The sequence below is a fragment of the Molothrus ater genome, chromosome 13, assembly GCF_012460135.2.
Source record: "Molothrus ater isolate BHLD 08-10-18 breed brown headed cowbird chromosome 13, BPBGC_Mater_1.1, whole genome shotgun sequence".
Taxonomy (NCBI): domain Eukaryota; kingdom Metazoa; phylum Chordata; class Aves; order Passeriformes; family Icteridae; genus Molothrus; species Molothrus ater.
In genome coordinates, this window is record NC_050490.2 from 16,682,397 (window position 1) to 16,710,269 (window position 27,873).

At 41.1% G+C, this 27,873-nt stretch overlaps 2 protein-coding genes across 2 annotated transcripts in view; one reads left to right on the top strand and one right to left on the bottom strand.

The window, feature by feature from the left end:
- The window catches only part of FAM169BP (Protein FAM169B), a 39,034-nt gene extending 26,055 nt beyond the window's left edge, over positions 1 to 12,979 (bottom strand). Inside the window, exons 1-2 of the mRNA XM_036389328.1 lie at positions 12,925 to 12,979; positions 959 to 1,092 (exon numbers count right to left, since the gene is read on the bottom strand). Coding sequence (XP_036245221.1) covers positions 959 to 1,092; positions 12,925 to 12,958 — 168 coding nt within the window. The 5' untranslated portion in view covers positions 12,959 to 12,979. The remainder of the gene's footprint in view (positions 1 to 958; positions 1,093 to 12,924) is intronic.
- PGPEP1L (pyroglutamyl-peptidase I like) lies at positions 4 to 27,106 on the top strand. Its single transcript, XM_036389329.1, has 6 exons — positions 4 to 166; positions 16,162 to 16,940; positions 19,565 to 19,617; positions 24,933 to 25,049; positions 25,512 to 25,741; positions 26,662 to 27,106. Exons 2-6 carry the CDS (start codon positions 16,850 to 16,852, stop codon positions 26,849 to 26,851), a joined length of 681 nt encoding a protein of 226 aa, XP_036245222.1. The 5' UTR covers positions 4 to 166; positions 16,162 to 16,849; the 3' UTR covers positions 26,852 to 27,106.
- Positions 27,107 to 27,873: the final 767 nt, after the last annotated feature.

A 27,873-nucleotide genomic window follows, 5' to 3' on the forward strand; every position in this document is an offset into this window, starting at 1 on the left:
ACAAAATCGAGACAGTTGTGAATCAAAAGCCAGAAGTCCACCTTTAACTGATCTCAGTGTGTGTGGCTTCTGCAGAAATACACAGAGCACTGCCTGGAATTTTAACCTCTTCTTCCTCCTACTGGAACAGCAAATGAACCTCTGAAAGTACAAGCAGGCATGGAAGGTAAGGACACAGAAGCCCTAAACTGGGGGATCTTTGCATGTTCACTCTGTATTTGGGCCCACAGGCTCCACTAGAGGGCATTAAAAGAGTATTTAAACCCCGTTACATTCCCAGCTCAAAGCCGAAGCTGATCCCACCTGGAACAGCATTTTTCTGGAAACTACTGCATATTATTTGCCTAAATTGCAGAAAAGCTACTGTATTCCAAACATTCATTTTAACTAATCCAATTTCTGCTTTGATAGCACAATAACAGGTACCTCAGCAAACCATTTATGATCTACAAAATGCCAGAATTGAAGGTTTCATAGGTTGACTGCAGTAAAAATATTTAATAGGCCTGTTCAGTCATCTCTATTCTACCCAGGTGTCTTAGGAACAGAATTCCTTTGGGAAAATCCACACTCAACATTACCAATATAAGTACTGGAAAGAATGGAAACAAAAGATCGACTGTATCACAATGCCTGTGTAAACTGCACAGCAGAGGCAGAATACAGAGCAGCACTGTGGTATAAATCTCTATAAAATTCGCTTTTGATTCAGTCCTGTCAGGAGGCAGGTCAAGATGCAAAGTTCACCAGAATACTTCAAACTCTCTTCAACACTCAGACTTGGAGTTTAAACTTATCTCTCATTTACAGCATGCAAATTATTTGAAATAATGCAGGATTTACTGAATTTTTCTGCAATCCAGCCATAGCAGTTTACCCCTATTTGCATATATGAGCACAACCAACAAACTAATCTGCAAGTATCTAACTTGCAGCATGAGAAACATCAGCCTACTACCTCTCCTCTTCCAGGGATGGAAATAACATCAGGAGTGGACAGTGACTTCTTCAAGAGTTTTTCATAGTATGTTTCAGCATCTGCTTGCAGAACCTCTGGATCTCCTGTTATTGTATCAACCAAGTAAAGTCGACCTGGGATTAAAATAAAACACAAGATATTTTTACTTTTTATATTAAATAGAAAACTTAAGTCTTAAAACCTCCCTTTCCCCAGCAGCTGCTTGGTGTGGCTGGGCCCTTAATGATCTCATTAAGGCCTTTTGTATAAGCCTAGTCTAAAATAGTAAGGCTGGTAAAAACCTGCCTGTATGTTATTTTCTGTATGTTATTTACCTCTTGACATGCAACTTTACAAAGCAGAACCATGACAGCATCAATTCACATTTGTCTCCTTTGAATTCAACAAGCACACTCTCAAATTTCTCTAGGTGTAAGAAAATTGCTTTAAAGCTGGAAGAGCTTTAAAAAAATAAATTCTTCAAAACACAGCCTGAGTTTAGCACTGTCCAAAAATATAACAGGGAAAGAATTCCAAAGCTCCCATTCTTTCTTGGAAAACTGCCCCTTTTTGGGTCAGTCTAAGATCTGTTCTTTGTCATTAACTTTTTCCTCCTCCTCTTTGACTAACATCAGTTGGGCACTTTCACAACAATGAAATCATGTAAAAAATTTACCTACACAAGTCTTTCCAAAATAGTAACATCATCTTTTATGCAACATAACTTTGAATCCATGTGACTCAATGCTGGAGGGTATTTGTTAATTGCATGCAAACAAAAATTATATATATATGATGCCTGTAACCTAAATGCAAAGTCCAACTTGGTGTTCCTGAAGGAGCAATAACCTCCTTCTGATCTAACAAACCAGACTTTCTGGTGGCTCATCACCAGCTCAAGAAAAAGAACATGACAGGAGATGTGTTAGTAAACCAAATAGTGTCCAGCCACTGTTCTATCACAGGAATAAAATAGCTTCAATTCAAGGGGCTTTCAATCAACAAGCTGCACCTGTAACTCTTGTAAGCCCATGTGAGGATCAAATCTTCTACCCAGAGCTGTTGTTGGTATCTTAGGTCTGAATCCCATCCTTTTTTAATGATAGTTTGGTCTCACATGGCACCTCCCTCGGTAAATTAAATGTGAAATAACTGCACTGATAGTAAATGGCTGAGACAAGAAATCTTAAAAGGACCAATGCAAGACCCATCTATACTAAGATTAACAAACTAAGAATCATATAGGTACCATACTGAAAGTGATACCTTGCCACATAAAAGCAGGAGCATGGGATTTGTAGTACCAGCTCAGACTATTCACCCATGGTTCCTCCACTCTCCCTCCAGCAGTGATCAGTATCTGATTCCTCAGCAAAAGAATAAGAATTTTTAAATGCTTAAAATGCTTTAAACACTATTTTCCTGCCCTTTGCAGGCAACCAGCTTCCATCCTGAGGCTTGGCAGCAGAGCTGTGTTCTCAGAATGCTGAAGAGAAGCTGCTCTGTAGATGGGTTTCTAGCATGTTTGTACGTGACAAAATGGGAGAGAAAAGAGCATTGCAGCACTGGCAAGTCAAGTCACATTATAAAATCCCAGGCAGAACTTAAACACCATTGAGCAAAGAACTTATGTCAGGAGAGAAATTAAAGATTATTATTCAAAACTTTGGTAATTCACAAAAGCAAATTTACTAGTAAATTAATCCTTTACAAAAGAGCAGCATGTAAGACTTGAGTTTAGCACAAAGAAAAATATTTGCTGTGCTAATAAATACAGTTCATGAGGTGCTGCTTACAAGGCTCCCTCCTGCCACAGTGCAGCCAATGCAACCTAACAGCACAGCTGAGTTCTCTCCTCACTGAACAAAGCAATTGACTTTCTGCTACATAATGTGCTTGTACTCTAAGGTAACAAGGACCACTCAAAGGACAAAATAAGGTCACAGATTAAATAATGAAGCATTAGAAGAAACTTCTGATCAACTTTCCATCAATACAGCTTTGCACAGAAGTAATCTCTTCCTTTAAAAAATGCTTTTAGATTTCCAGCGAACTTGTCTTTCTTGTGCAATACACTGGAAAGGCCCAAGTGAGCTAGGAGCACGTGTTCCTATCCAAACGGAACCAAAAAATTTCTTGTGAAGAAGAAAACTGTAGGTGGGAGAGAGAGACTGAGGCTGTTTTAGGAACAATATGGAACAGAAGTGTCACCTGAATTTCTTTTTATGTTAACTAATGTGTTTCCCATTTTTTCCCCAGTATAAAGTGACAAAATAACATTTACATTGCTGTATATGTCCCTTTTGCATTTCTTTTGTATAGAGGCACAAGAAAAAACCCTCAAAGTCTGTCCATAACTATTGTTACTAGGCATTCAACTAAAGCAATAATTATTGCTGGCTAGCAGGGTGTTATAAAGGTTGCTAAAACAAATGCAAAATAACTTTGCTTTAGAATAAAAGCAGTGCTGTTCTCTCAGGAGTACTTCAGTCTGAGGCCCAATCAACATCTTGGGATACCAAAATTACAACGTTCCAAGGACAGCCTGTTGACCTACTCGGAACTTCAGGATTTTATTTGAATTTCATCTTACCTAGCAGCAACAAAAGAGCACATGGCAGCCAGCCTGCCAGGGCCTTGCCAGCAGCTCCTGCGAGGGGCTCTGTGCACAAAGGGTTACCCAAGGGGAGGAGGGACCACAAAGCAGGAGAGTAAATTTAGAATGAGAGGCCTCCTGCACCAGAAAGATTCCTGACGTTGGGACTGACATCTTAAACAGCCAAAGCTGCTCAACAAGGTCAAGGCATCCTGGAGGTGGATGGTGCAGCAGCAATGACAGGGAGGGGGTGACAGACAGGTACCAGCCTTTGTCTTCTGCAGGGCACCTGCTTTCAGGGCAAAGGACGTGGAAGCTTTGCAATTCCACAGGGAAAAATTATCTAGAGGCAAATAAATGAGAAACCCAACGAGCACATTTCCATTTCAGGCGTGCAGAAGAGATTTTAAAGCAAAAACTAGCAGCGCATCTGCTTCTCTCTTTTGTTTCCATGGAGCAGTCTGGGCCACATTCTCAAGCGAGGATGTGCAAGTACATCTCCTCTCACTCTGGTGATCTGTCATCAATTTGCACAAGAATCTGATTTTTTGAAGTGAAAAGCTTCAGCTAAAACCAGCTATAAATATCAGCAGGCACTGCCCATACAACTCAGTCATCTTTAGGAGATTCTACCCTCTAAAACCTCAGCCTAAAATGTCGTACAACTCTGCCATAAAGGAATAAACCAAGGCCCCTGCTTCAGTCCAGACCCCTAAATTCAGCTTTTTCTACTCCCACTGCTATTCTACCCTTTGTCTCCTCCAGAAGAGAGAACTGAATTTCATGGGGGTTTCATCAAGTGGATAAATATCCTCCTTGAAAGGTAAAAGTCAGACAAATTTTACTTTGCTTAGGACCCAAAAAGATCAATATGTGGGAATCCAGATATATCTCACCAGCACACACATGTTCTGCATCAGGTACATAAATGCAATCACAAAATGGGAGACAATATTCTACCCTAATGTAGAATTAATTTTTATGGATTAGAGACAGACCCCCATCACTACAGATTCAGGAAGATTTCATTCTACCAGTTAAAGTTAGCAGGAAATATTTTTCCATGGGCAGAAGAATTTATTCTCAACACAACAGAAAACACATGGTGCATGCAGTCGTATGTGAAATTCCAGAAGTGAAACTACAGACTGTTGTAATGTCCAAAGGTAAAGGACATCCTTCCATCTAATCACATACTTTGAAGTATCTGGTTTTATTCTTGACCATGAAGCCAATACACAATTTACTAAACAAGAGATATTTCCTAGAACCACAGAATGGTTTGGGTGGAAAGTGACTGCAAAGATCATCTCATTCCAGCCCCCTGCCATGGGCAGGGACACCTTCCACTAAGCCCTGTCCAACCTGGCCTTGGACACTTCCAGGGATTGGGGGCATTTGCTTTAATTGTTAAGAATCTTCTATTCCTTGTAGGTAATTAATACTATTCCCTCAAGCCACCAAAGTTGGTGATGCAGTTTTTTTCCAGACTAGACACAGCACTGGCTTGATTAAGATGCACTGAGGTATTGCTGGTCCTTCCAGGAAAGTCAGACTTGTTGAAATGCCCATTTCAGAGTAAGGGCATTTAGGATGCAGCCAGATTGTAAAGCAAAATACATCAACCTCACCGTAGATGAAGCATGAAAAGTGTTATGTCTGAAGTGAATTAATCATTTATCCTACAACTACTTTTTCATGTTCTACAAACACAGAGAAGGATACTACATGCATCCATTAAGAGCTGTATGTTTACAGAAGAGCCATCAGTCACCACAGGACTTGTATCTGGATTTTGTACATTTGGGCAAATTTGTGAATAATTTTACATGTAAAAATATGAAAAATACCTCAGTCAGATTTCTAGTGGTGTAGGAACAAGTGAGATAAAATGAACTTAACATTTCTAAATTTCAAGTTTCATTATTTTTTAATTCAGTTTTGCCATTTCTATGCTTGCAATAGCAGCACTGACTTTGTTTATTGGCTTTATTTTCATGCCAATACATTTCACAATAACAAAAGAGGGGAGAAAAAAAGAAAGAGAAAACCAAAAAAACAACTTCAGCAGGTTTTAAGTGTTTCTGATGATGTTCTGAGGGGTTTTATCCAAGTATTTTCCTTTTTTTTATTTTTATTTCAAAAACCACTTTGCAATATGAGACACACATGCACCAAAACAAAATGACAGTATATCAGGTCAATATTTAGAAGGGAGTGTTGGAATTAAACCATGCAACTGAGACCAGAAGTCCTAAGATTTATTCTTAACACAGGTGTGTTTTTGTGGCCCCTAACAAATCACTGCATCTTCTGACTGGTTCCTTATCAGTTAAGTGTTTCTTATCTACCACTTCAAAGGGTGTGATGTTTTCCTTATCAGTGCCTCTGAAGCCACTATGTAAAATACCAAGAAGTCACATAACATAAATTGTTCTCAGTTCTCCATGGACTGCCACAGCCACACTACAGAAGCACACCCAGGACAGTGTCCAGGATTGAATAACTACTTTTTTTTGCCCTTCTGAACCATACACACGTGACTGAAGTGCCGTCTCTCACCCTCTCACAGGAGCAGGAGCGCTGTGATGAGCAGCAGGGGCTTCACATCAACTCTTCTCCTTCCCTCCCCACGAGCCTGAACAGCTCCAGGCATGTGGTTATCGTTAGACAACCATATTTGTTTAACCTTTCAAAGGAAGGAAGAGGTCTCTGGCACGCTCCCGGGAGTACACGCAGAACCTGACTCCCACATCCTGAATTTAACTGAGCAAATACATGCCAAAAACCCAAATTCTGGTGGAAGTGAAACTGCAGGATCATAACAGCGTGTGGTGGCAGCTGAGCCAGCGGGTGAAAGCAGTGCTGTGGTATCTGTCCAGCACAGCAAGGCAGCTCTGCACCACGTGCTGCACATCATCCATGAAAACAGTGTCCTTCCCACTGCTCTGCTTTCCCCCATTTCCAAGAGAACAAGAACTCTTGGAATATTCACCATGTAGGTTTCAGGGTTGTACGTTTCAATCCCAAACTTCCATTCGTTTATCACTTACTATTCTATCACAACTCAAACGGCCAGAAGGGCTTCAGGAGATAAAACTAAATAAAAGTCTGTCTGTAAACAATCTTCAACTGTGGAATTAATAATTTAAGGCAGAGGGGAAAAAATAATCCCAATCCCACTCTCAATCAAGAAACCTGTTTGATTAAATAGATGAGTTTAGTTATATGTGTCATTACTACAAATTTTGTCACTCAAATGGAGGGCAAACCAAATCCCAGGCACTGCAAACACAGGCTGCTATCCCACTAGCCATGCCATTCCCACAAACACATTTTCACTACTGATTTCAGAAAAGAGAAGAATAAAGCTTTAGGTATATACATACTTTTAGCTGAACATAGATGAGAAAAAGGAAAACACCTTCAACTTTCACACTCTTCCATAAGCTCTGAAGGCCTTCCAAACCTTCTATTACCAGGTCTATAAAACACGTGTTTTTCATTTCCCAAAACTTAAGGTAATCCACAATTTTTGAAATGGAAAAAAATAGACGAGGAAATTAAATAATTGATTTAATTATTTAGCTTTTTAAATAAAAATACTTAGCTGAAACCACATTAATTAAAATGTTTTGAAGGCTAGAAAAGCAAGTGCATATTGAGGGGAATCATGTAATGGTGACTGCATACTGAAGGGGTATTTCCTCCACTCTAGCCTGCATAAGTCCCATAATCAAAGTTCCAGCAAATAGGTTCCAACTATATCTGTTTCTTCTCAGATGGCTCTTTAGCAGTGTTACACTCACAAATATAAATCCACATCCAACTCATAGTACAAATAAACTAAAATACATCTGTGTAAACAGGCTACCCCTGTCCTATTACACACACAATGCACATCTGGACTGGCACGTTTAGCACAAAGTTTTAACCCAATGTAATTGAAAAAAGCTGAGGTATTACAGCCCAGAAACAGACTTCACAAATAAAAAGTGCAGCGTACTGTTAAACCATGGAAGTGCTACCAGCTATAGCTATGACATATCAGAATTCATACTTCTGCACATTTAACTTTGTTTTTCACAGAGCTTAGATGTAAAACAGAAAGAGGCAGCTTACAGAATAATTCAGGGGAAAATGCAGTGCTAGAGAAAAGGGAGATTCAGGACTGCCATTAATTCAGGCTTTGAGGTTCATGTTCACATCAGGTTTTCCAAAGAAAATTCTAATAATTCAGGGTGACTGCTGCTAATACCTCTGAATTTGTGAACATCAGCATCAAGTTCTTAATAAATACTGGTTTTCATACAATCAAGAAATGGGCAGAACTGTTCCTGGAAAAGTCTAACTTTGATTACTGAAGGCAGAGGTATGGACTTTGGAATTATAAAATTATTCAGGTGGGAAGGGACCTTAAAGATCATCAATTCCCTGCCATGGGCAGGGACACTTTCCACTATCCCAGGCTGCTCCAAGCCTGGTCCAAATTGGCTTTGGAGTTTTCCAGGGATGGGGCAGCCAAAGCTTCTCTGGCATCAAACTTGTCTTTTCTTGCATATGGAAGCAAATACTCAAATGGCAAGAATTTGTCAACTTAATTATTTGCCTATTCCCTAAACAAAATAAAATACACAAGCTCTCCAGAACAACTGGAAAGAGGCTGATTTGAAGGAAAATGGCAGGAAAGATTCTGTGAACAGCAGATCTTTTATGAAGCACAAATGCAAATGCAGACAGTGGCGATTCGATCCTCTACAAAGATGGAAGGTAGAAAGGAGGATGCATTGCTCCAAAGTCCTCCTGTAACTTGAGGAAAAGGAGGAAAACAATGACTCCCATTGTGATGAACACAGAATGGTGAAATGGCAGGAAATGACAACTAAATTTGACAAATGGTCTAGCAGGGAGATGAATTCATCCCACAGGGAGAAGTCAGGCAGACTGACAGGACACTTTCAGAAAATGGCTGTGTTTGAATAATTAAAAGTTATTACTGAAACACACACAGGCACCAGGGCTAGGATTCAGGTACCACATCAAATACATTTCCCCTTTACTACCATCATCCAAAGGAAGTGTGAGAAACCTAAAGCCATGCCACACACAGCCCTTAACATCACCTCATACAAACCACAGCAGAAAGTGGCACACCAGGAGTACCTGAAAGCCCTGCTTTGCAATCAGAAAGGACAATACTCCCCAAGCAAAAATGTAGCAATAAAATGTGAGACAACTGTCTGGATTTTCAGAGATACCAGCTTCAAATGCCACATAATTTGACTGCAAATACTTTACATCTGACAGGCCTACTGCTCCCACCAGCAGAGAGCATAAGTCTGCCTAGGAATGCCTAGCAGCCTTTCTCCAAATTACTTGCAAGGACCAATTTGCACAGCCAGAATAATTTCAAAATAAAACAATTAATTTGGGGTGGGGGGGGGGGGAGAGAAGGAAAGAAACAAAAACCAAAATCCCTTCCCCCACTAATTTCGACTTTGCTAAATTTATTACATGGCTGCAAATTAATACATCACCTGCATCAACTATCACAAGGCTGTCTCAGAACTTGCTTTAATAAACAGCTGCCAGTAGCGGAGGAAATATGTAAACATCACTCTTGTTTCTCTGTGCCATTGTGTCAGCTATTCTACATGTCTTTGAAGGTGCTCCAAAATCAGCATGGCTCTGCTTTTCCCTTTTTCTCCTTTTGGGAGGAGGAAAAAGCAGAGAAGGAAAGATAGGCTGGCAACAGAGGGCTAACTCTGTGCTTGCTGTGCTCTTGATAGTGAGGCTCAGTGTGTTCAAATTCAGTTTACACAGGCTCTTCTGTAAGGACAAAAGAAACCACTGCTGGTGGTTAAAAATGCAAAAGGTTTTGATTGCAATTGCTTGACAATCAGCCAAAGATATGACTAGGGGGAAAAACACAGCAAGGCAGCTATGACCAGAATGGAAGAAACAAGGAAAAACACATGGCTCGACTTCAGAGCAGAAAATTGACTTAGGCTTTGCATAAACGACAGCATACCTCCCAGCCTGCCTTATCCACAGTCTGCCTGGAATGGGAACATGTAGGCTAAAAGCAGAGCCTATTAAAAGGCATAATGTTTCTAAACGGCATCTGTTACATCCTAATAAGCATTACTTAAAGGACACAGGCCTTAAAATTGCTACCAAACGTGCATTTATCTGAAACTGCTGCAAGGCAATCGTTACCACAGTGTCACATGACACCACTGGAATCTGAATAATAGAAAATGTTTTTATTTAGTTTGGCTTGAAATCATTATGCAGGAAAAATATGGAGGCACTTTCTGAGATTTTGAAACTGTGCAACTTCACAGGAATGAAACACCAGCAAGAATTACATCAGCGGAGCCATTTGCCATCTGTTGTCAGTAATACTATAAAGCCCAGCCACCAGACAGCAGTTTCAAAGGTTACAAACACAGCATTTTTAAGCATCCACAGACCTCTGGGTAACCGAGCAGGACACAGTTTCCTTCAGAGATATGTGCAACCTGAGGGTCTGCCAATCATTCTGCAAAGACAACACGCCAGAGCTGGGAATTGCCAGGCGAGGCGTTTGGAAGTCTCTCAGTATGCAACCTTTACACAATGTGGCAAACACATACCAGCCTCATCACGTAGGTTCCCATAACGCACCCGCAGCCATAATGCCTGCACACCTCCCACTTGCAAATTGAAACCGGCCAGACTTTCTCCTGTGCTGTTTGTTTTCCCAAACTTTCCCTCAAGGGAAGGAGTGTGTGCACTGAAATGCTGCAATGGAAAGGGACTCTGGTTTGTTTGCTGGGTTTGGGCTGTAATTTTCCTTTGAGGGAAGGATTTGGGATTTTGTTCCCTGATTTCTTTTCTTTCTAGACCGTAGCTACATATTTATGTTAAAGACAGCAAGGTTTCAACAACTTGCCTTAGCTGTGGCAATGTTATGGCAGCCCTTACCTCTTATGTACACACAGTCTGAGTAAAATTCTACCTGTTCCATACATGAGATTTTAGTTCCACTGTAGGAGTCTGGCTGTTAATCAGTCTCACCTTAGAGCTCTGAGAAGCTTTTTTAGTTGCAGAGACCACATTCCTGACAGTGCCTATGTACTACCTGAATTTTGTGTTTCCACCTTCCAGGCTGTTGACCTCCTTCCTATAAACTGCTTAACATGGATTTCATGGAGGGCAGGGAGATTTCCATCTTCCTAGAGAGACAGATGGAAATTTAAGGCTTCATTAATGCAATTGCCAAACTAGACATACAGGTTTCTCATCCACTATTTCTCAGGCTCCAGAGCTGCATATACGTGGTTGCTCACTGTTTCTGTTAGGTGGTTAACACATACAAATCTGCCTTTCAAGGTGTTCTGTAATCAAAATGAATTTGCAAGAAGGCTGAATTTAAAACAGGTACCTCAAGTTCTAGGTCAACAGCTGGCCTGCTTCTCAACAGCGAGGTTTGCCTGGGACCTGTAAAGGGGCTTAGAAACCTGGAAGTGTAAACATTCTTTCCCTGTGAAAAACAGTTACAGAAACAGCAATCAAGACCGAGTTGTAGCATCTCAATAACAGCACAACATGAACTGAAAAGCAATATTTGCACAAGAGCTAATGGCTGACTCTATGTGCTCTTAAAGTGTACTGCATATTCAACTTGCTTATTGACAACTGCTCCATAATTATTTTAAAGATAATCTATGCAATTACACAACCACACTAAAACTCAGACAACACCTAAAAACAACATCAGCTGTCCCAAAAAGGAAGGGGATGGAAGAACAACTATTCTAAACATTCAGTCTGAAGGTGATGGAAAAGGGAAAAATGTAGACATTAATCAAATTGCCCAACACTACAATGCTTCCTTGGAAAACCCAAGTTCTATTCATCTAGAGATATTTTATTTAAGAAAATTAGTAGAACTGAGAATCTTTCCTCACTCCCCCAAAAAAACAGCATTATTACAAATGTTTGACTTCCATAAGTGGTTGATAGGAGGGGAAAAATAGAGCAATCTGACTGCAGTGCATTTAGCCATGAGAAGCTAGAGGAACTAATGAACAACATCATTATTTTACTGAAGGGGATGAAGTAGGTGCTTTAGATAAATGGCAGCAACTTAAAATGTGTTTCAGAAGATAAATTCACTTTCTCTCCATTTACCTGCTAGCGTGACAAATTAAGAAAGAAGAGTATAAAAACAGAGCAGGAGGGAAAGCAGTGCAAAAGCTAACTGAGGTGATGCAATGGGCCCTTATCCAAACAAGTGCATGAACAGAGATTGTTGGAAGTCCTCCTAGCCAAACACAAACCCAGAACATTGCACATGCCAGACTCCTCTGGAAATCCATGGTGGAACGTGTACAGAAGATCCACCTATACTAAAATCGCGTTCCTTACCAAGCACTGGGAGCTTGGCCATTTGGGAACTGACACGATGTCTGCTCATTTCAAAGCACTGTAAATCCACCAGGTACTGAAGGGCTGAGTTCTGCTGGGCAGAGCAGCTCTTCATCCACTAGAAATACCAGCAAATCAACTCCTGCTGAAAGGAGATGAGGGGAGAGTGGCTTTTTCACAAAGAAGTTCATCCTCTATGTCCATGTGCTTCTTGTTCTAGTCACCTCATCAATAGCAAATGAATACTTTTAAAAGGAAGGGTACTATATAGTATATGTATAAAGTAATATATTTGTATACTAGACTTTGTACACTACTTTGCAGTATACAAAGCCTTTTACATCTCAGCACCAAAACAGTCCAACTATTTTTGTGTAGTCAAGAACCAACGTGTTTACTGCTCCTTTGTCCCTGTTAAACCTTGCTGCTTTTGTTAAACCCTGGTTTTTGCTCAGTTTGGGTAAACAGCTGCCGATGGTGCTTTTGAAAATGAGTATTTTTATGCAGTGTTCCCAATGCTCCTTAATGGCTGAGTACTTGAGATCAACTGATCTACAGGTGGATCTGATCCACCTGTGCTGAGACCCCAAACACACACTGCAAACAGGAGCTCGGGGATCATCCTCTCCCCAGCATCACCTGCCGAGCCATAGCGGGCAGGACCCACCAGGCCGGCTCTCTCTGGGCAGGCTTGGACCAGCCGAACACCTGGAAAAGTCACCTGGACGCTGGGAAATGGGAAAATAAACCCTGCACCACCTGCTGTGGGTGACCCTGCGCGCAGGGCTCGGGCTGTCCGCCTCCCCCGGGCGCTGCCGGGAGCGCGGCCGTGAGGGGCCCGGCCCCACCGGGGCACGGCCGCAGGCGACCGGGCAGAGCTTCCCTGGCCAGCCCCAAGCGTTTCGCGGCGTCTCGGCCGCCCGTGGCCTCCCCGAGCCGCCTCCTCCCCTCTTACCCGCGGCGGCTCTTCCTCCTGCCGCGGCCGCCATCACTTCCTGCGGGGCGGCGCGGGCAGCCCTGGGGGCGGGCCGGGCCCGGGATGGGGCTGAGGGGACAGAGGAGGGCGGAAGGCGGGGAGCAGCAGGGACCGTGGCCAGAGAGGCGAGGGGAGCCTGGAGAGGCTGGCTGTGGGCTCGGGCAATGCCCACAGGCTCCGAGAGTGCCCACAAGCACAGGGAATGCCCTTAGGCTCAGGGAATGCCCACGGGATCGGGCAATGCCCACAGGAATGCCCTCAGGCTCGGGCAATGCCCTCAGGCTCGGGCAGTGCCCTCAGCCCCCGCCATCAAGGCACGGCCTTGGGAGAGGGCAGGCCCACGCTGCATCTGAACTCAAGAAACTCCGACAAAAATCTCAAATTGTTTCCTTTAAAGGCACGGAATAACAAACCATAAACCTAGCGCCATTTTGTGTTAATGCGGGTGGCATGAGGCAGAAGGTTTATGAGGGGAAAATAACTGGGTTGCATGTGCCCTGCTAAGTCCTTTCTCCCTATTATAAACAAAAAATTAAATTTAAAAACCTGTCCATACACAGCCATTAGTTTTGCTAATACTGCAAGAAGACCAGAACAGCCACTCAGCAGCTTGGCTATATTCAACTCATATTCAGTTGCAATTTTCCCCATAAAAATAGGTATATACCAATGGATTCAATTGCTGAAGAACTAACATAAATAATCAAACAACATGAAATGCATGACAATTTCTATCCAAAACCAGACCCTGGCACAGCTTGCCCAGAGAATCAGTGGCTGCCCCATCCTTGGAAGCCAGGTTGGATGGGGTTTGGAGCACCTGGGATAGTGGAAGGTGTCTGCCAAGAAAACCCTGAGTGAAACTACCATTATATATTTTTAAATTTACCATTTCTATGGATTTTGTTGTAGAAGAGGCCTCTTTCCACAAGGAACAGTGAGCTTTACACTGAAATGTTTGTGTCCTCTCTTTCTGTGACACTGCTTTCTATCTACATAAAGACCAGCCTCAGTCTTTCCTGAGGACCATTTATTTTTATTAGAATGGAAAAGAAATATGGAGTTTTAGATCCTGAAAATTCTATTTAAAGTCCCATTATAGTTTAGTGTTAAATAGCATAACAGCTTGATTTCTCCCTCCTCTCATTAAGTGTTGAATAGCTGAGATAAAAATTGAAATATATTAAACACTTCCACTTCAAAGTTTAAAACACTGGTCAGTGCCTGCCCAATAACAAGAAATAAAAGAAATATATATAAGTAATAATAAAAGAGATAAAAATTAAAGAGCTGTTTCTAAATGAAGGGCCATATTCTGTTCTTCTTGCCATCTACTAAAAAGCTACTTAAGCAGTGTGCTGCCAGCTCTGCAGTGTGGTCAGAATACATTTGCAGAAAATATATTTTTCTCTTACTCAGCAGCAGTTCAAACAATTTTTGAAAGTATCAGACAAATGTGCAGAAAAATATTCAAGGTGATAACCAGGATTTTCATAGTTGAGTTGCTTCCATTTCTTCTCTACCTCAAGATGAGTGCTGTGCCAATCACATCCGGGTGTAGCAAGAAGAAAAACAACCAGTGTTTAGCTGAGTCAGCTGTGTCTGTGACTTGCCTTCAAATAGCAAGGGCTTGGGTTCTTAATTATGGATGGGGAGATTAATTTGCACTGACCTCAAATATCCAGTGACCCTCAAATCCATTGTTTTGGGCACAGATACCCATGGGAGTGCTAATATTAAAGCTCCAATCATACTTTAACAAAAACTTCAAGAGTGGCTTCAACTTCAACTGAAGAAATGTTAGGGGAAAGAAAAGGTTTCATTTCATCTCTGAATCATTTCTGAGTAAGGCCTAATTCAAATCTCTCAATTCTTTTTTAACTGTGTGGCACAGCTGCAATAAATGCATTATTCCTCCAAGTATACTACCATGCACACAAAGCTTGGGAATATGAGCAACCAATTAAATCAGTGCAAAATTTAATTTCGGTGGTCTCTGTCAAATTCCGGTTTACTTAAACCACTGGCATTCCTCCCACACTTGCACAAGCATTCACCAACACTGAATCAGAATCAGGTCTCAGAACCTTTACTTCCAATTCAGCAAACATCAGCTTAAGAAAAGGGACTAACTTAACTATTCAAGACAATACTTCTCCCCCTGTACAAATTTCTATCAGCTTCTTCATAAAGGCTTAGTGAATCAATCTTTGCTACTCTGTATTTCTTTTCTACTCCCTTTTGCCAGCTGTAAAAACTTTAAAAACTAGTACTACATTCCAAAAAGATCATATCAGTTGTTACAGAGTGCATGAAACTAATAGACTTACATCTCCCCTCTGGAAGAATATCTCATGAAATACCTAATATTTTACAGCATTCAAGCAATACCCTTCATATATATATATGTATAAAGCAGCTCTCATGTCCCAAAGAAAATAGAAATTCTCACTCTGGAAATTAATTAAGACTTTAAATCTTGCCTTATTCCTTACAAATTCTTTGTTCATTAGACCATCCTGTATTTGGATTTTTTTTCTTAAAAAAAAAACAGCACAAATCAAAAATAACTATGAGAAGACTGGTATGTGATTGCCCTGTTCAGAATAATAAGAAGTGTTTTAATGACTGGTCAAGCATAAAAATTCATGGATAAGAGTCTTTGACATAGGAGCATGAAGGACTGTAGGATTTTAAAAGTAATTCAGTGCTGCCAGTGGCAGATTCTGCCTTATTTAAAGCTGTTCTGTTTCCCCAATAGAAGCCCCAGCAGCCAGCAAAAGTTAATTCTGCAAGTTGTGTTAGGGGAAGAAATGGACGGTGGACTCAGAGTCTTTTAAATAAAGAGAATCCACACATCTTTTTGTGTCTCAGCACAGGATGATTTAAATGACAGACACAGGTCATGGCTCCAAACCTCATTTAGCCACCACCCAACCCAAGGGATTTCTTCAGGGATTTTTCTTTTTTTTCCCTAAGGTCTCACAATTACCAGCTCTCTTGAGATAATATAGTGGCTTTCTATTCTTAGCTTATTTCTCCCCTCCCTCTCTCTCTCTCTCACACACACACACACACACACATATACACACACACACACTTCCTACTCAAAACAAGACCCAGTGAAACCCTCTGCCCACATAGTTATAATTCCCAAGAGAACTTGCATATGCTTTTGTTTTGGGCAGTGACAATGTGCATATGTTTTGATTTCAGGCCCCCCCCATTGGCTCTCAGGCTCCACTTTAATGAAGACAGACCAGCTATTAAACTCACCAGTTTCAGCAAGCTACAACCCAGCTTCCAGAGTTCTTCTGACCTTGCAAGTTGGAGTGAGATTTTCTAACATGTTGCCTGTTAAAGGGTATTACAGAGTAAATGTTTTGGGTTAGGAAATACACACATTTTCCTGTTGGTGTTTGGTTTGAAAAGTGTAAGTCAGATAAGTGCTGTGAAGAGGAACAGTAAAGTTACCCCTGAGCTTACATTAGTAAGGAAAAGTCCAAGAACAGTGGAAATGGACAGATAATTTTTTGTAGTTGTCATTCCTCACCATTAAAGTGAGTCACAACTGCTAAAAACAGAATACCCACAGAGATATAATCAAACTGATTCAATTAATTTTCTGTTTACTTGCACATAAACAAGTGATGAAAAATATTGCTGGATATTTTACAGGAAATTTCTTAAGCTTTTCCTCTTCTTCCTAAATACTCCATGCCTGGGAGAGGAAAGAGTTTGGGGCAGTTCCAGTCAGTCAGACTTCTATCTTTAATAGAGACGTAATCATTTTTGCTTTAAAAGTTACATGAGTCACAAATCATCCCTGTCATGTGAAGCCACACTCATCACAGTTGGAAGTAAAAAGGTGCCCTAAATGAAGTTTGCCACAGATACTTGAATTATGATACTGCTTGGAACTGAAAGACAAGAAGATTCCACCTTCTGGAGCACAGATATCATGGATTCAAATTCCAACACTGTGGTGGTGACTGGTAAGATTTTTATTTCATTCTTTGAGCCAGAGATGGTATGCACGCATGCTTGATCTTTGTCATAAACAGTTTCCTGGAGGGAAAAAGAGTAGCAAATGGTCATACTAACATTTCCAAATGGAAAATAACTTGCTGTGCCTTCCTAAGAAAAATCAGATACATGTCAGAGGAAACAGACTGCAGTCTGCCCTCTTTACTGCAATCCAGTTTGGTTTGTTGTTCATTCTCTCCATGTTTTAATCTTTGTTGACATTCTCTCTGATCCAAACCACATAGCTCAAGGCAGTGCAGGCTACTATTAGATAAAGCTTACCCAAAAGAAGCTCTGAAGCAAGAAAACCAGGTTGCATCACAATGTCATACAGTCAGTGTCCAGAATTAGAGCAGCACATGGCAACTTTCAGGGGCTCAGTTTCATGGCAAGGTAAGGGAGTTTTAAACAGGAGATGCTGCCTCATCACTGCTAAACTAAACCATCCCATTTAAATATACCAAAGGAACATGCCTGAACATGCAGCACAAGGGACCAAATTTGGAGTTTCTCTTGTTGGCTCCAAGTAGTGCAGCATCACAGAGGCAGAAGCAGCAGCTCAGAGAGTGCTGAGCTTTAAAAGGTTAAAGCTCCTAAGGAATGCTGCTGCTCACTGTTCCTCTTGTTGCCACTGGCTCATCTAAGGGCAATCATTACACATATCTTGACATGTGAGTTGCTGGATAATTTTCCACTGCAGGTCATCTGAGGATATAGGAACGAGGGTGAAGCTACATCAAAGAGATTTGCATCTTGCTGTTTTCAATTAAACACTTTTCTTTTTTTTTTTTCTTTTTTTCTTTTTTTTTTTTTTTGTTTAATAGCTGCAAGATGGGCAGAACTAGTCTGGCTTGCTCCAGCCATAACTGCAGATGAGCTGGATGGGAGTGCAGGAGAGGGCAAGAGGTATTTGTTAACCTCCTAAAAGGCTGCCAGTCTGGTTCTCTCCTATGATATTTATGGCACATACCCTTGCTGGGAACACTTCTTAGCACCCTGTTAGTTTTTTCCTCCCTTTAGATCACCATTTATGTCCAGAAATCTCCTTGGTCAAAAAGCTTTAGACTAGTTAAGACACACGTGCATCTTTAACCTACTACAGAGATTATCACAGCATGTCTCTGTCACATTTTCACCTGCTTAGAATATAAACCTGCTGGCAGGGAGCCCAGTTTATTATGTGGAGCCCAGTAACATTCAGCCAGTTACCTTTCCACATTGCTGCAGGTATTGCAGTAAAACTCTCATACATTTAGTTATTTTTCATAGCAATTTTATCCTAAGCAGTAGTTTCTTAGGGCCACCCCTGACACAAGTGTTTCATTGTGAGCTACTTAATAACTTTATTATAATTCTGGAATTCTGCACACACAGGTACAAAAACTTGTACAACTACAGCTCTAAAATGGAGCAGGTGCCACCTGAATTTTGATCTCAAAGCAGAGTGGGGATAATGGGGTTTTATGTTTCCTGGAAATGTGAAATGAGCACCATTTTCTTTGTTCTCTCACCACAGGAGAAACTAACCTGGAGAAAATATTGTCAAAAATATAACCTTTTCATAACATTAAAGAGAAAAGATGGAGCAGTTATGAAATAAATATTAACAAATTAAGAAATGCTTAAAGTCTAGCACTAATTAAGCTGTCACAAGCCTGCATTTAGCTTAATTGTCTCTACATACAAGTAGCTTTCACTGTGCAAAATGGCAATCATCTGCTGTCAAGTATTTACTTGTCCATTTAAGGATTTTAAATATTTAAGAGTTATAGCATTAAAACCATTTCAAAAACTCATTTTCCTGACACCCAGTATCTAGGACTTAGCAACACCCTGGATTGAGAACATTAATTGAGATTAATAAAGATAGTGGGAGTTTTCCTTCAAACTTTTTAATGACAAAATGCCTATCTGCTCAAAATTAGGTCTTTTCCCTTTTTATTAAAAAAAATCCTTTCACATAAAAGATGCATAAAACTGAACGTAATACTTTGGAGTCAAAGTGTTCTTTTCCCTTTTCTCCTCTCTTTTCCTGGGGGAAAAAGTGAAGACATTTTTCCCAGCATCACAAAAAAGCACAATTTCCCAGACAGAAAACTGTAAGCTTTCATTACTTGCTATTAAAATAAATCACAGATTAAATAAATTTTACTCTTTCAAACTTTTTCATTAAATATGCATGTCTTAATCTTCATGAGCTTTAACAATAAGAATGATACATTAACTGTGACCCGGGAGTATTTAATACCATAACTTTTAGTAGTGGTATTTCTATGGATGATGACCCTTCCCCAAAATTATCATTTACATGATCTGTCCTATTGGAGGTACATTTATCCAGCTCCAGTTAAGGCTCTCTCATAAGAAAGGCTTGACATGAATGAAGATTGCAGGATTAGTTCTTTTATCAGTGAATACACAAATTGAAAATACTATTCCCTTAAGTGTTACTAAAGCTAAATCCTATCTAAAAAACTCAACCTCCATAACCAAAAATAGGAAGATAAAGACCAAATATGTGTGTGCACACATCAGCACCTAATCTGTAATTGTAGAGTAAGCACAAGTTAAAACCTCCTTTCTTTTTTTCCAGGTTTTGGTCCCTTCAGACAATACCTGGTTAATTCTAGCTGGGAAGCAGTGAAGGTAGGCATAAAAAAAAAGGAGGGAGGCATTTTATTTTTTAGACATCCCAACACAAACTGGTTTTAGGCTTTCCATTCCCTTTTCATGACTCATTAAACAGAATTGTGCCTCATGGAGCAGACACCCAACATGGAACAAAGAGGATAATGCAGTGAAATATTATTTTACTTGCTTTATTTTTGGTGCCATTTAAGCACTTTAAAATATTATTCTTCATTTAAAAAATTATTTTTACTCATGGTACCTTTTCTACAACTATTGCATGTGCCCCAGTGTTGCAGTGTGATGTCTGCCTGCAGTAAACCATCATCTCTCCTACCACAGTTCATTTTATCCTGTCTGTGTGAGGTGATTTGCTTCTCACACAAGTGGAGTCTATTGAGTTCTCTGCCTGCTTCAGGAACACAGAACCTAAACTGTGCCAGCTCTGAGTGTGAGTTCACATTTCAGCTTTGGCTTCCACTTTCAAATGACAGTGAATTCTACAGTTAAATTGAAAACAAGGTCATTCAGAGGGGATTTTTCCTTCATACACCTTGACCAGCAGTAATAAATCTCAGATGCAGTCTTGAAAATTCCTGCTTGTTTCCTAAATCTGTGTAGCAGAACAAATTTAGCTGGGGGATACAAAGACATGGTTTGGATCCCTGGCTTTCAGCATCAGCTGATTCATTCTCCCTGTCACAGACAGCAGCCTTTCCTGGAGTTCAGTTACTCTCATAAGCTACCTATGAACAGAGTTATTGTGAGAGGATCTTCCACATAAGTTTTTAGCAATCCCAAGGTAGAATGGAGGTTACACAATGAAATCTGAAACTAGTGGGGAAACAGTCAAAGTAATAAAATTAAATTGGAGCATTGGTCCAAAATATACAAGAAATGACAGATAATATTGGTAAAATAGAAAGTAGGACATGTAAAACAAACCAAGGGGGCTGTATTCTATTATGAAGACTGAAACAAGTCCATACATTTTTTAATGCTTTTGGACAATGAAATTATAAAGTCAGCTATTGGAAAGTATTAGTAATGACAGAAAGGTGATGGCTCTACAGGACTGTAACCATAGTACAAATTTTGGTGACAGCTACTGAGTATCTGCTTTGAAAATGAAGTGCACTCAAGCCAAGATGATTGAAAAACAAAGAGCCAGTATGTTTTCCCAAAGACCAAAGCTATAGTAATTCCACCAAAACATACATATTTTCTATTCTAGCTTTGTTGGGTGAAGAATGCTGAGTGCAGCTTGGTGTTTGGTAGAATAAATCTATTGCCCCTTCCAAGTCAGTAGGGGTGTTATCCCTGTAGGCTAACAAGAAACAAAAATCCTTCTGTGATACCTTTCCACACCCCAGTCATGACAGGAGACCCATAAATTATCTTAACTCCAACTTGACATGTGCCCTAAACGACAAATATTTGTCAGTTGACGGCTCATTATTTCCCGATTCCTATTGGTTCTAATTTTGGGTGCAAGATCATTCTCTTCTGGCTGAAAATAGAGCATATTCTTTATCTGCAAGCAAACAGCCTCGTGAGGACACACCGATGGGATGAGTTTTCTGTAACAATGCCATGAGCTGGCCATGCCAGGGACTTACATAACAAGGGCCACAGCATTCCCCAGCAAAACAGATGTCAGTCCTTGTGCATGGTGAGAACAAATCCATTTCCCTTTGATGTGGCACCCTCTATGTGGAATTAATTTGTATTCAGATTGGGGATGCTGCTTTGGTTTCCTACTCCCTGGCAAAGGTGGTTAATTCAGGCAATTCAGAGAAATTTGCTGCAAATCTGGAAGCACTTTGAATTTCGATAGGCTTCTCCACACTAAATAGCAATCTCGTAGTATTGTTCCATTGGCCTCATTCAGGGGAGTAGCCCTATGATCTTCAGGAAGCTTATGCACATATATTAAAGATAGCAAAATTTAGTATTTACATCTGGAAGTAATCCTGTCTTGGCTTGGGGTACCTGCATAGATCACTGGAGTGACATAAAACCCTCCTGCCAAGTCTCTTTGCTGTGAACCACGCAAGTGTGCACTCAGATTCATCCTCAGCAACGTGCTGAGCAGCCAGAACAGACCTACTAAATATGACTGGTCATATGGCTTAATGCCTTTGTAGCATTACCCAGAACTACCCTAATTATTACCCCAAAATGAAGTAGGTGCTTCTCAAAAGCCTGGATAGCACCCTCAGTGATGATGTAATGCTGATACACACAGTCTTAGAAGTTCACATCCCAGAAGGGTCCTCATACCAAAAGCCTCTGAAATCCTGTAAAAATACAGTTAACAGTTCCAGTGTCCTAATTCCAAAGCATAGCCTCACTCTCCATGCTCTTGAAATGGATCCTTGGCCAAAGAACCATGGCTGCCCTTCTCTGAGCAATACTTGATCTTACTCACAACTGTTTCCTTAAGCTCCTCCACAAGGTGCTGCTGATGGGATCAGCTGTGCTGGTCCATCCTTTTTGCTGTGTCTCCTCTTGCAGAATGTCCTGTCTGCAGCTTGGCAGCAAAATGACCTTTCAGGGCACTCCACCATCAAGGTCAGAGTCCCCAGTTAATAGGGCACAAATGCAAGCTGAGTGACAACATTCATAGTAATTAAACTGTTAGTGCAAAGAACAGGTCACATTTCCAACTGCTTCTGGGAACTATGTCTGCTATCAGGAGATGAGGATCAGATCTCCCAGCACAGTTTTTCGTCCTGCCACTGACCATGTGGTCTTTGGAAATCTGTCATTTAATCTGTCTCTCTCCCCTTCTGCTTTAGTTTCATCATCTGTGAAACCAAGGCATTGCTATTTAGTGCCTTCATTTCTGTGTTGGAACTTTCTAACATCCCTGAAGTTTTAAGAAGGTTATCTACAGGATTAGAAAAAAAACCCAACTTAAAACAACCAAAACCCCAAACCAAACACATAAACAAAACCCCACTAACCAGCCACACAAAACACCTTTGTTTGCAATGTACTTGCAGTCTGGCTGGGCCAACTGAAACCTGGTTTCCTTTCTGCACCAGCACAAGCAGTTCACAAAGACATGCAACAACCTTGCCAGCAACCCAAATCAGTGAGAACTCAGGCAAAATCAGTTATGTTTTCCAGAGTTTTCTAGAAGTTCAAGCTATTTCCACATACAGAGTTTCCAGCACCAACCTGAGCACAGCAGCGCTGTGCAAATCACTTCTTCTTGGACCAGAACACCAGTGGACTGGGACTATGACCACAACTCACAACAGCTCAAGGTCAGCAGCTGATAATGCTGGATTTCTTTTCCCTTCTAGAAGAACTTCCCAAGAAAGAATCTTCATGTCTTCTTTCAAACCACTTTTCCCACAAAACAATCCTCCAAAACTCTTCTCCTCCTTTGAAATGTCCTTTCCTGTTTCAATTACAAAAGACAGGCACTTGTTTACTGAATTCACTCACCAGTGTGAGTTTCCAGGTGCAGTTACCCTCCTCTAACCATCTTCAGTCTCCCACCTGAAATGCAAAATTGGTTCTGGTTAAGGCTGAGACAAGGAACAGCCTTTTTTTATTTTGCTCCATGTTTACACATCTGGTGTAAGGGGGTGTAAGCCCATGGCTGGGATTGTTAGACAACACAGTAACACACATTATTGACAACATGCTGAAATTGCTTAGGACATAGAGAACCATCTTCCTTTGACACAAATTCTCAGCCATTTGCTATTGGCCAGCTTCAGTTTGGTCCTGCACCAAAGTATTTCTGTGTGTCTCTGCCACGACAACTGGTGACAACAGAATGTCTCGAACCAGAGAGCACAAGCGGAGAGCAGCATTACAGCTGCCTTTTGGTCTCCATGTTCTGCACCAAAGTTAGGGGTAGTGGAGTCCTCTAAGCCTTATAGTTTAAAAGAAGGACTCTCACTAAATGTAAACATTAAAAATGCTTTGGAAAAGCAAATGCTAATTGTGAACCAGCTGGGGTTTTCTTGTGTGGAGGCTCAGGCACAGTACAGCATTCTTCAGCGGGATGATGCAATGGGCTCTCAAAGACTGTCAGCGCCCACAGGAAAAAAGGCTGGCACTGTTCTCCAAATGTGTTTACTTCCCTGCAGGCATTGTTTCCTTGCTTGTGTCAAATAGTTTATTGAGCACAGCTAATCAATGCTTCCGCTGACAAGAAAATTGGAACAGTTTATATAGGAAGCGAGTGGTGAAGGGCAGATTTCCCAGAACTGTGGGCCTCATCCGCATGGGTATCCTGAGTGAGAAACAAAAACCTGAGAATTTGATGACACTGAATAGTTACAGGTCTCCTGGGGTAATCAGACACCTCCACTTTTGCCTGTGCCCCCTTAAAAACTTAACCTGTACCATCCTTTGGGAGTGGTTTACTCAAATGGAACAGGGATTTTCAACCACCATTCTACTTTTCTGGGACAAAGCTTCCCACCTCAGATGAATTCCTTCTGCACGCTGCCCCTGCAGCTGCTTACCTTCTGCTGAGGCCTAGGCCAGGCTTGTTAGCCCTGTTCCACTGACAAAATCATTTCAAGTCACTTCTATGTGACATTTATTATTCAGACCATCTTCCAACCACCTGGGCAACCTGCTGCTTTGAAGGGTGCTCTTGTTCCATTCACCTCAATTCTGGGCATAATTTTTTCTTCAGGAAAATTGGTCCTGTGTGGAAACTCAACTGTAATAACTGACAGAGAAGTAGCATCTCAGTAACATTTCCTTTTACTAGAGAAACGTTCTAGGCCAAAAAATAAATTAAACTCATTCTAAATGTGACTTCCTTGTGTTGACAGTGACCTTCAGCACAGTTTACCTGAACCTGGTCAAGCTGGCAGATCTCGTGCCCCTGGAGTGGAAAAGTCATGCTTAAGATGAATTCTCCTGGGTTTTGTCTCCTGGCAGTGCAGTTTTTCTACCAGACCTTTCAAAGAAACAGCTCTTACCTACAGCAAAGCCTATTTAGATGCTTTCAAGGGTGGAGCTTTTCTGAGAGATGCTGCCTCATGTTTCCCCAGGCACCAATCCCAAAGCAATAACCCCTCCCACCCACTGGAGACTGAGCATCTCCTTGGAAAACACAGCAATGGCTCCACACGGATAGATGTGACATTAGGAAACTGTTTAGCACATTTTAGTCTCTTCAGTTAAAAGAGAGGGAGCAACCACAAAACAAATCTCATTGCAGACCAATGACAGGAACCATGGGTTAAGGTGTGGCTCTTTCACGTGTTTCCTCAGTTGAATCAGCCCAGTTTGTTTATCAGTCAGAATTCCAATGCTCCTTCACGTCTTTGGCGGCTTTTTTGTAAACACAGGAGCTGTCCAAGAGAGGCCTCGGTGAAAACATTGATCTCCAGATCATGCAGCTGCCAGTGGTTTACCAAAAAGCAAAGGAGCAAGTCTGCAAGATATGGACAACTCTTCAGCCACTGGTGGGTAATGATGAAGTTAAACAATCTCCTCCCCTCCCCTGAATACAATGAAAAAATCTCCAAGAGAGTATTGCAAAACATCAAACAACTCTAGAAAGTGACTATTGAAACTGTGATCAAGGTTCCAAGCTGAAATTCAGAGCACACACTAATTAGCATGCTGGCTTAACCCTGTGCCAGTTAAACAGGGTAACTGATGCTGAACAAAGGAAAGGAAAATGTCTACCATAAACTGCAAAAAAGGTACTGCTGCTCTGCAGTCCTGACTAGACTCAACAAAAACTACAGCCTAATTTGGTTCTCATTTAAAATACCTTATCAAAGTTTTCTTTAGACATGAGCAAGACTCCCCACCTTGAAGCCAGTAATTCACATAATGCTTGGACCTTTTGCATCACATGTTTTTAAAAAAGCAGGTTTCATTTTTAATTTCCTATTATTCACTCTGGTGGGAAAAACCAGCTTACAGTTCACGTTGGGCTGGCTTCGTCCACCACAGCGCTCATCATCCTGGAGCAGTGTGGGAAGAACAAAGGCTACCAGGAGAGGGATGCTTGTGGTTTTCACCCAGAAGGTGCCTGCTGCGTGCTAGATGGCCCAGAAAAGATTGAATCTGCAATTAATATGAAGACTCTCTGGAAAAACGTCTCAGTGGAAGGGATTGATATCATCCTTTCCAGAGATGCAGGAAGGTAAACATCGCGTATCAGGGGCTCACAAAAACAACTCAATCTGCTCATCTAACCCTGGAGAATCTTTGCCATGAGCTCTCCTCCAACCAAAACCACTCCAAAGCAAATTCTTCAGAGGGGCACAAGTATGAAACTGGGATGATTTTAAATTTTGTGTAAAGCAGCCTTCATGAAAAGCTACAGCCAGTAGATATTTTTCCATAAATTTGTAAATTCCAAAAGAAACAAGTTCCGACATGGCACGCCCCGTGATGAGCAACTCCAGTAAGCCTCAGCTATTAAGAGAGTCTGAAAGCAATACAGACTAGTAGCAGATTTTAATCTATTTTCCTCAACTGGGAGGGATACAAAATGTAAATTGATACACTGGAGAACAGCAATTACAGGTACTGTTAGAACCAGGCTTGTGATCTCATTATGTGTTCCAGTAGCACTGAAGCAATTTTCTACTATGATAGTCTTCACTGGAAAGGAAAACAAACCAGTAATTTTATTTTAAATAAAAATCAACTAATATTGGCCCTTAAATTCAAGATTTGCACCTGAATTTTAAAAGGTGGAATGATCAGAAAAATCCTTTCAGACAGGGAGATTTTATGACTTAGACAAAAACTGTTACATGGTTGTAACTTCCAGCAGGGTGTGTTACCTTTCCCACCCCACAAGAATGCCTGTCTTGTGATTTTTTTTTTATTTAAAGTTCTTTGTGGGTGGATGACTGAGAAACCAAACCATCAGATAAGCAACATTTGTTTCTCAAACTTGGTTTATTTCAGCATTTCCTTTATTCACTAAGCAAATATGTTCTTAATAATTTCATAAACCAGATCTGGTTTGGCTACTTAGAATATTTAAATTTAATCAAGGTTTACTGAGCCTTAATTTAGGTTCCTGGTTTTGTTTTGTTCTTAATATTGCAGGTACATCTGTGATTACACCTACTACACTTCTCTGTATTATGGCAATGGAAGAGCTGCTTTCATCCACGTCCCTCCATTATCTGAGTCGGTAACAGCAGAATTTCTAGGAAAAGCATTACAGACCATTATCTTAGCAATGTTAGAACAGTGTGGGGAACAAAGAGAGATGGATCACAGAGGGAAAAAATGAGAATTTCTTAGAATGCAATTCCTTACCTCTGAAATGAAGCAGATCTAAAGATTATTTAAAACCCACACACAAAGGATTTTATAGCCCACGTTATTTTCAGTGAAATTTCCTTGCAAAACCCAACCAACCATTTGCATCCCTTAGAAAGGGCCTGAGGGGGAAAAAACCAAATTATTGGTTGTTCATATTGTTAACAATAAAGTTGCTCAGATTTCAGAAAGTGTGAAACTGATTGAAAACATTTTAGATGCTTAATCCTGGTTCTGTTGGTTAGAGAGACATCAATAAAGACTTGCTGACCCCAGATGGATGCTCACAGCTGTAAGGACTCAGCACGGGATGGATCAGAGATCCCCCTCAGCCCCTGTCTGGGTCCAGAGTTCAGCCCACAAAAAATCTGGGTATGCGGGAAATCAAAACACACTTGGGGATTCTGGTATGGGAAGTTTTACAGTTCTTTCTTACTGACCTGCTGTGGATGCTGCTTTCCACATCAGCAACGGGCTCTGACCCACAGTGACTTCAGAGAACACAGAAAACTGGAAACCAGCAGGATCTATAATGCTGTTGGTAACTTGAGTTTCAACCCAAAACAGCCACTTTCCCCAAATTCTCAGTGCCTGTCTCAAGGGGAAAACCCCATTGTCCTTCCACAGAGCACAGCCCAAAGGCAAATCCAAGAGCTAACCCGTCCCAAGAGAGGCAATCCTGAAGCACTGTGCTATAGGGAGGGTTAGGGCATGTGAGGTTACCTACAGAACAGGCACCAAAGGAGATCCCAAATTGTAAAACATGGGAGCAGACTCCTCCACATCTCAAACAGCTCCTTACAGACGTGCTGGGTACCACAGAGGGTCACAGCACTGCCCTCAGCACACAGGGCATGTCCAGGCTCTCCTCTGAAATCCTGCTGCCAGGACACAAGGAAAGATGAAATCAGTCAGGAACAGCACAGCAGCAGCTTCATCTGGACACACAGGATTTCCTGAGGGAAACAAAAGCCTGTTCCTCAAGCACCACCG

Coding starts and splice junctions, on each gene's coding strand:
- PGPEP1L (XM_036389329.1), top strand. CDS start 16,850: ATGATACTGCTTGGAACTGAAAGACAAGAAGATTCCACCTTCTGGAGC. Junction 25,050..25,511: donor GGACAACTCTTCAGCCACTG/GTGGGTAATGAT, acceptor GGGAAAAACCAG/CTTACAGTTCACGTTGGGCT. Junction 25,742..26,661: donor CTTTCCAGAGATGCAGGAAG/GTAAACATCGCG, acceptor TTAATATTGCAG/GTACATCTGTGATTACACCT.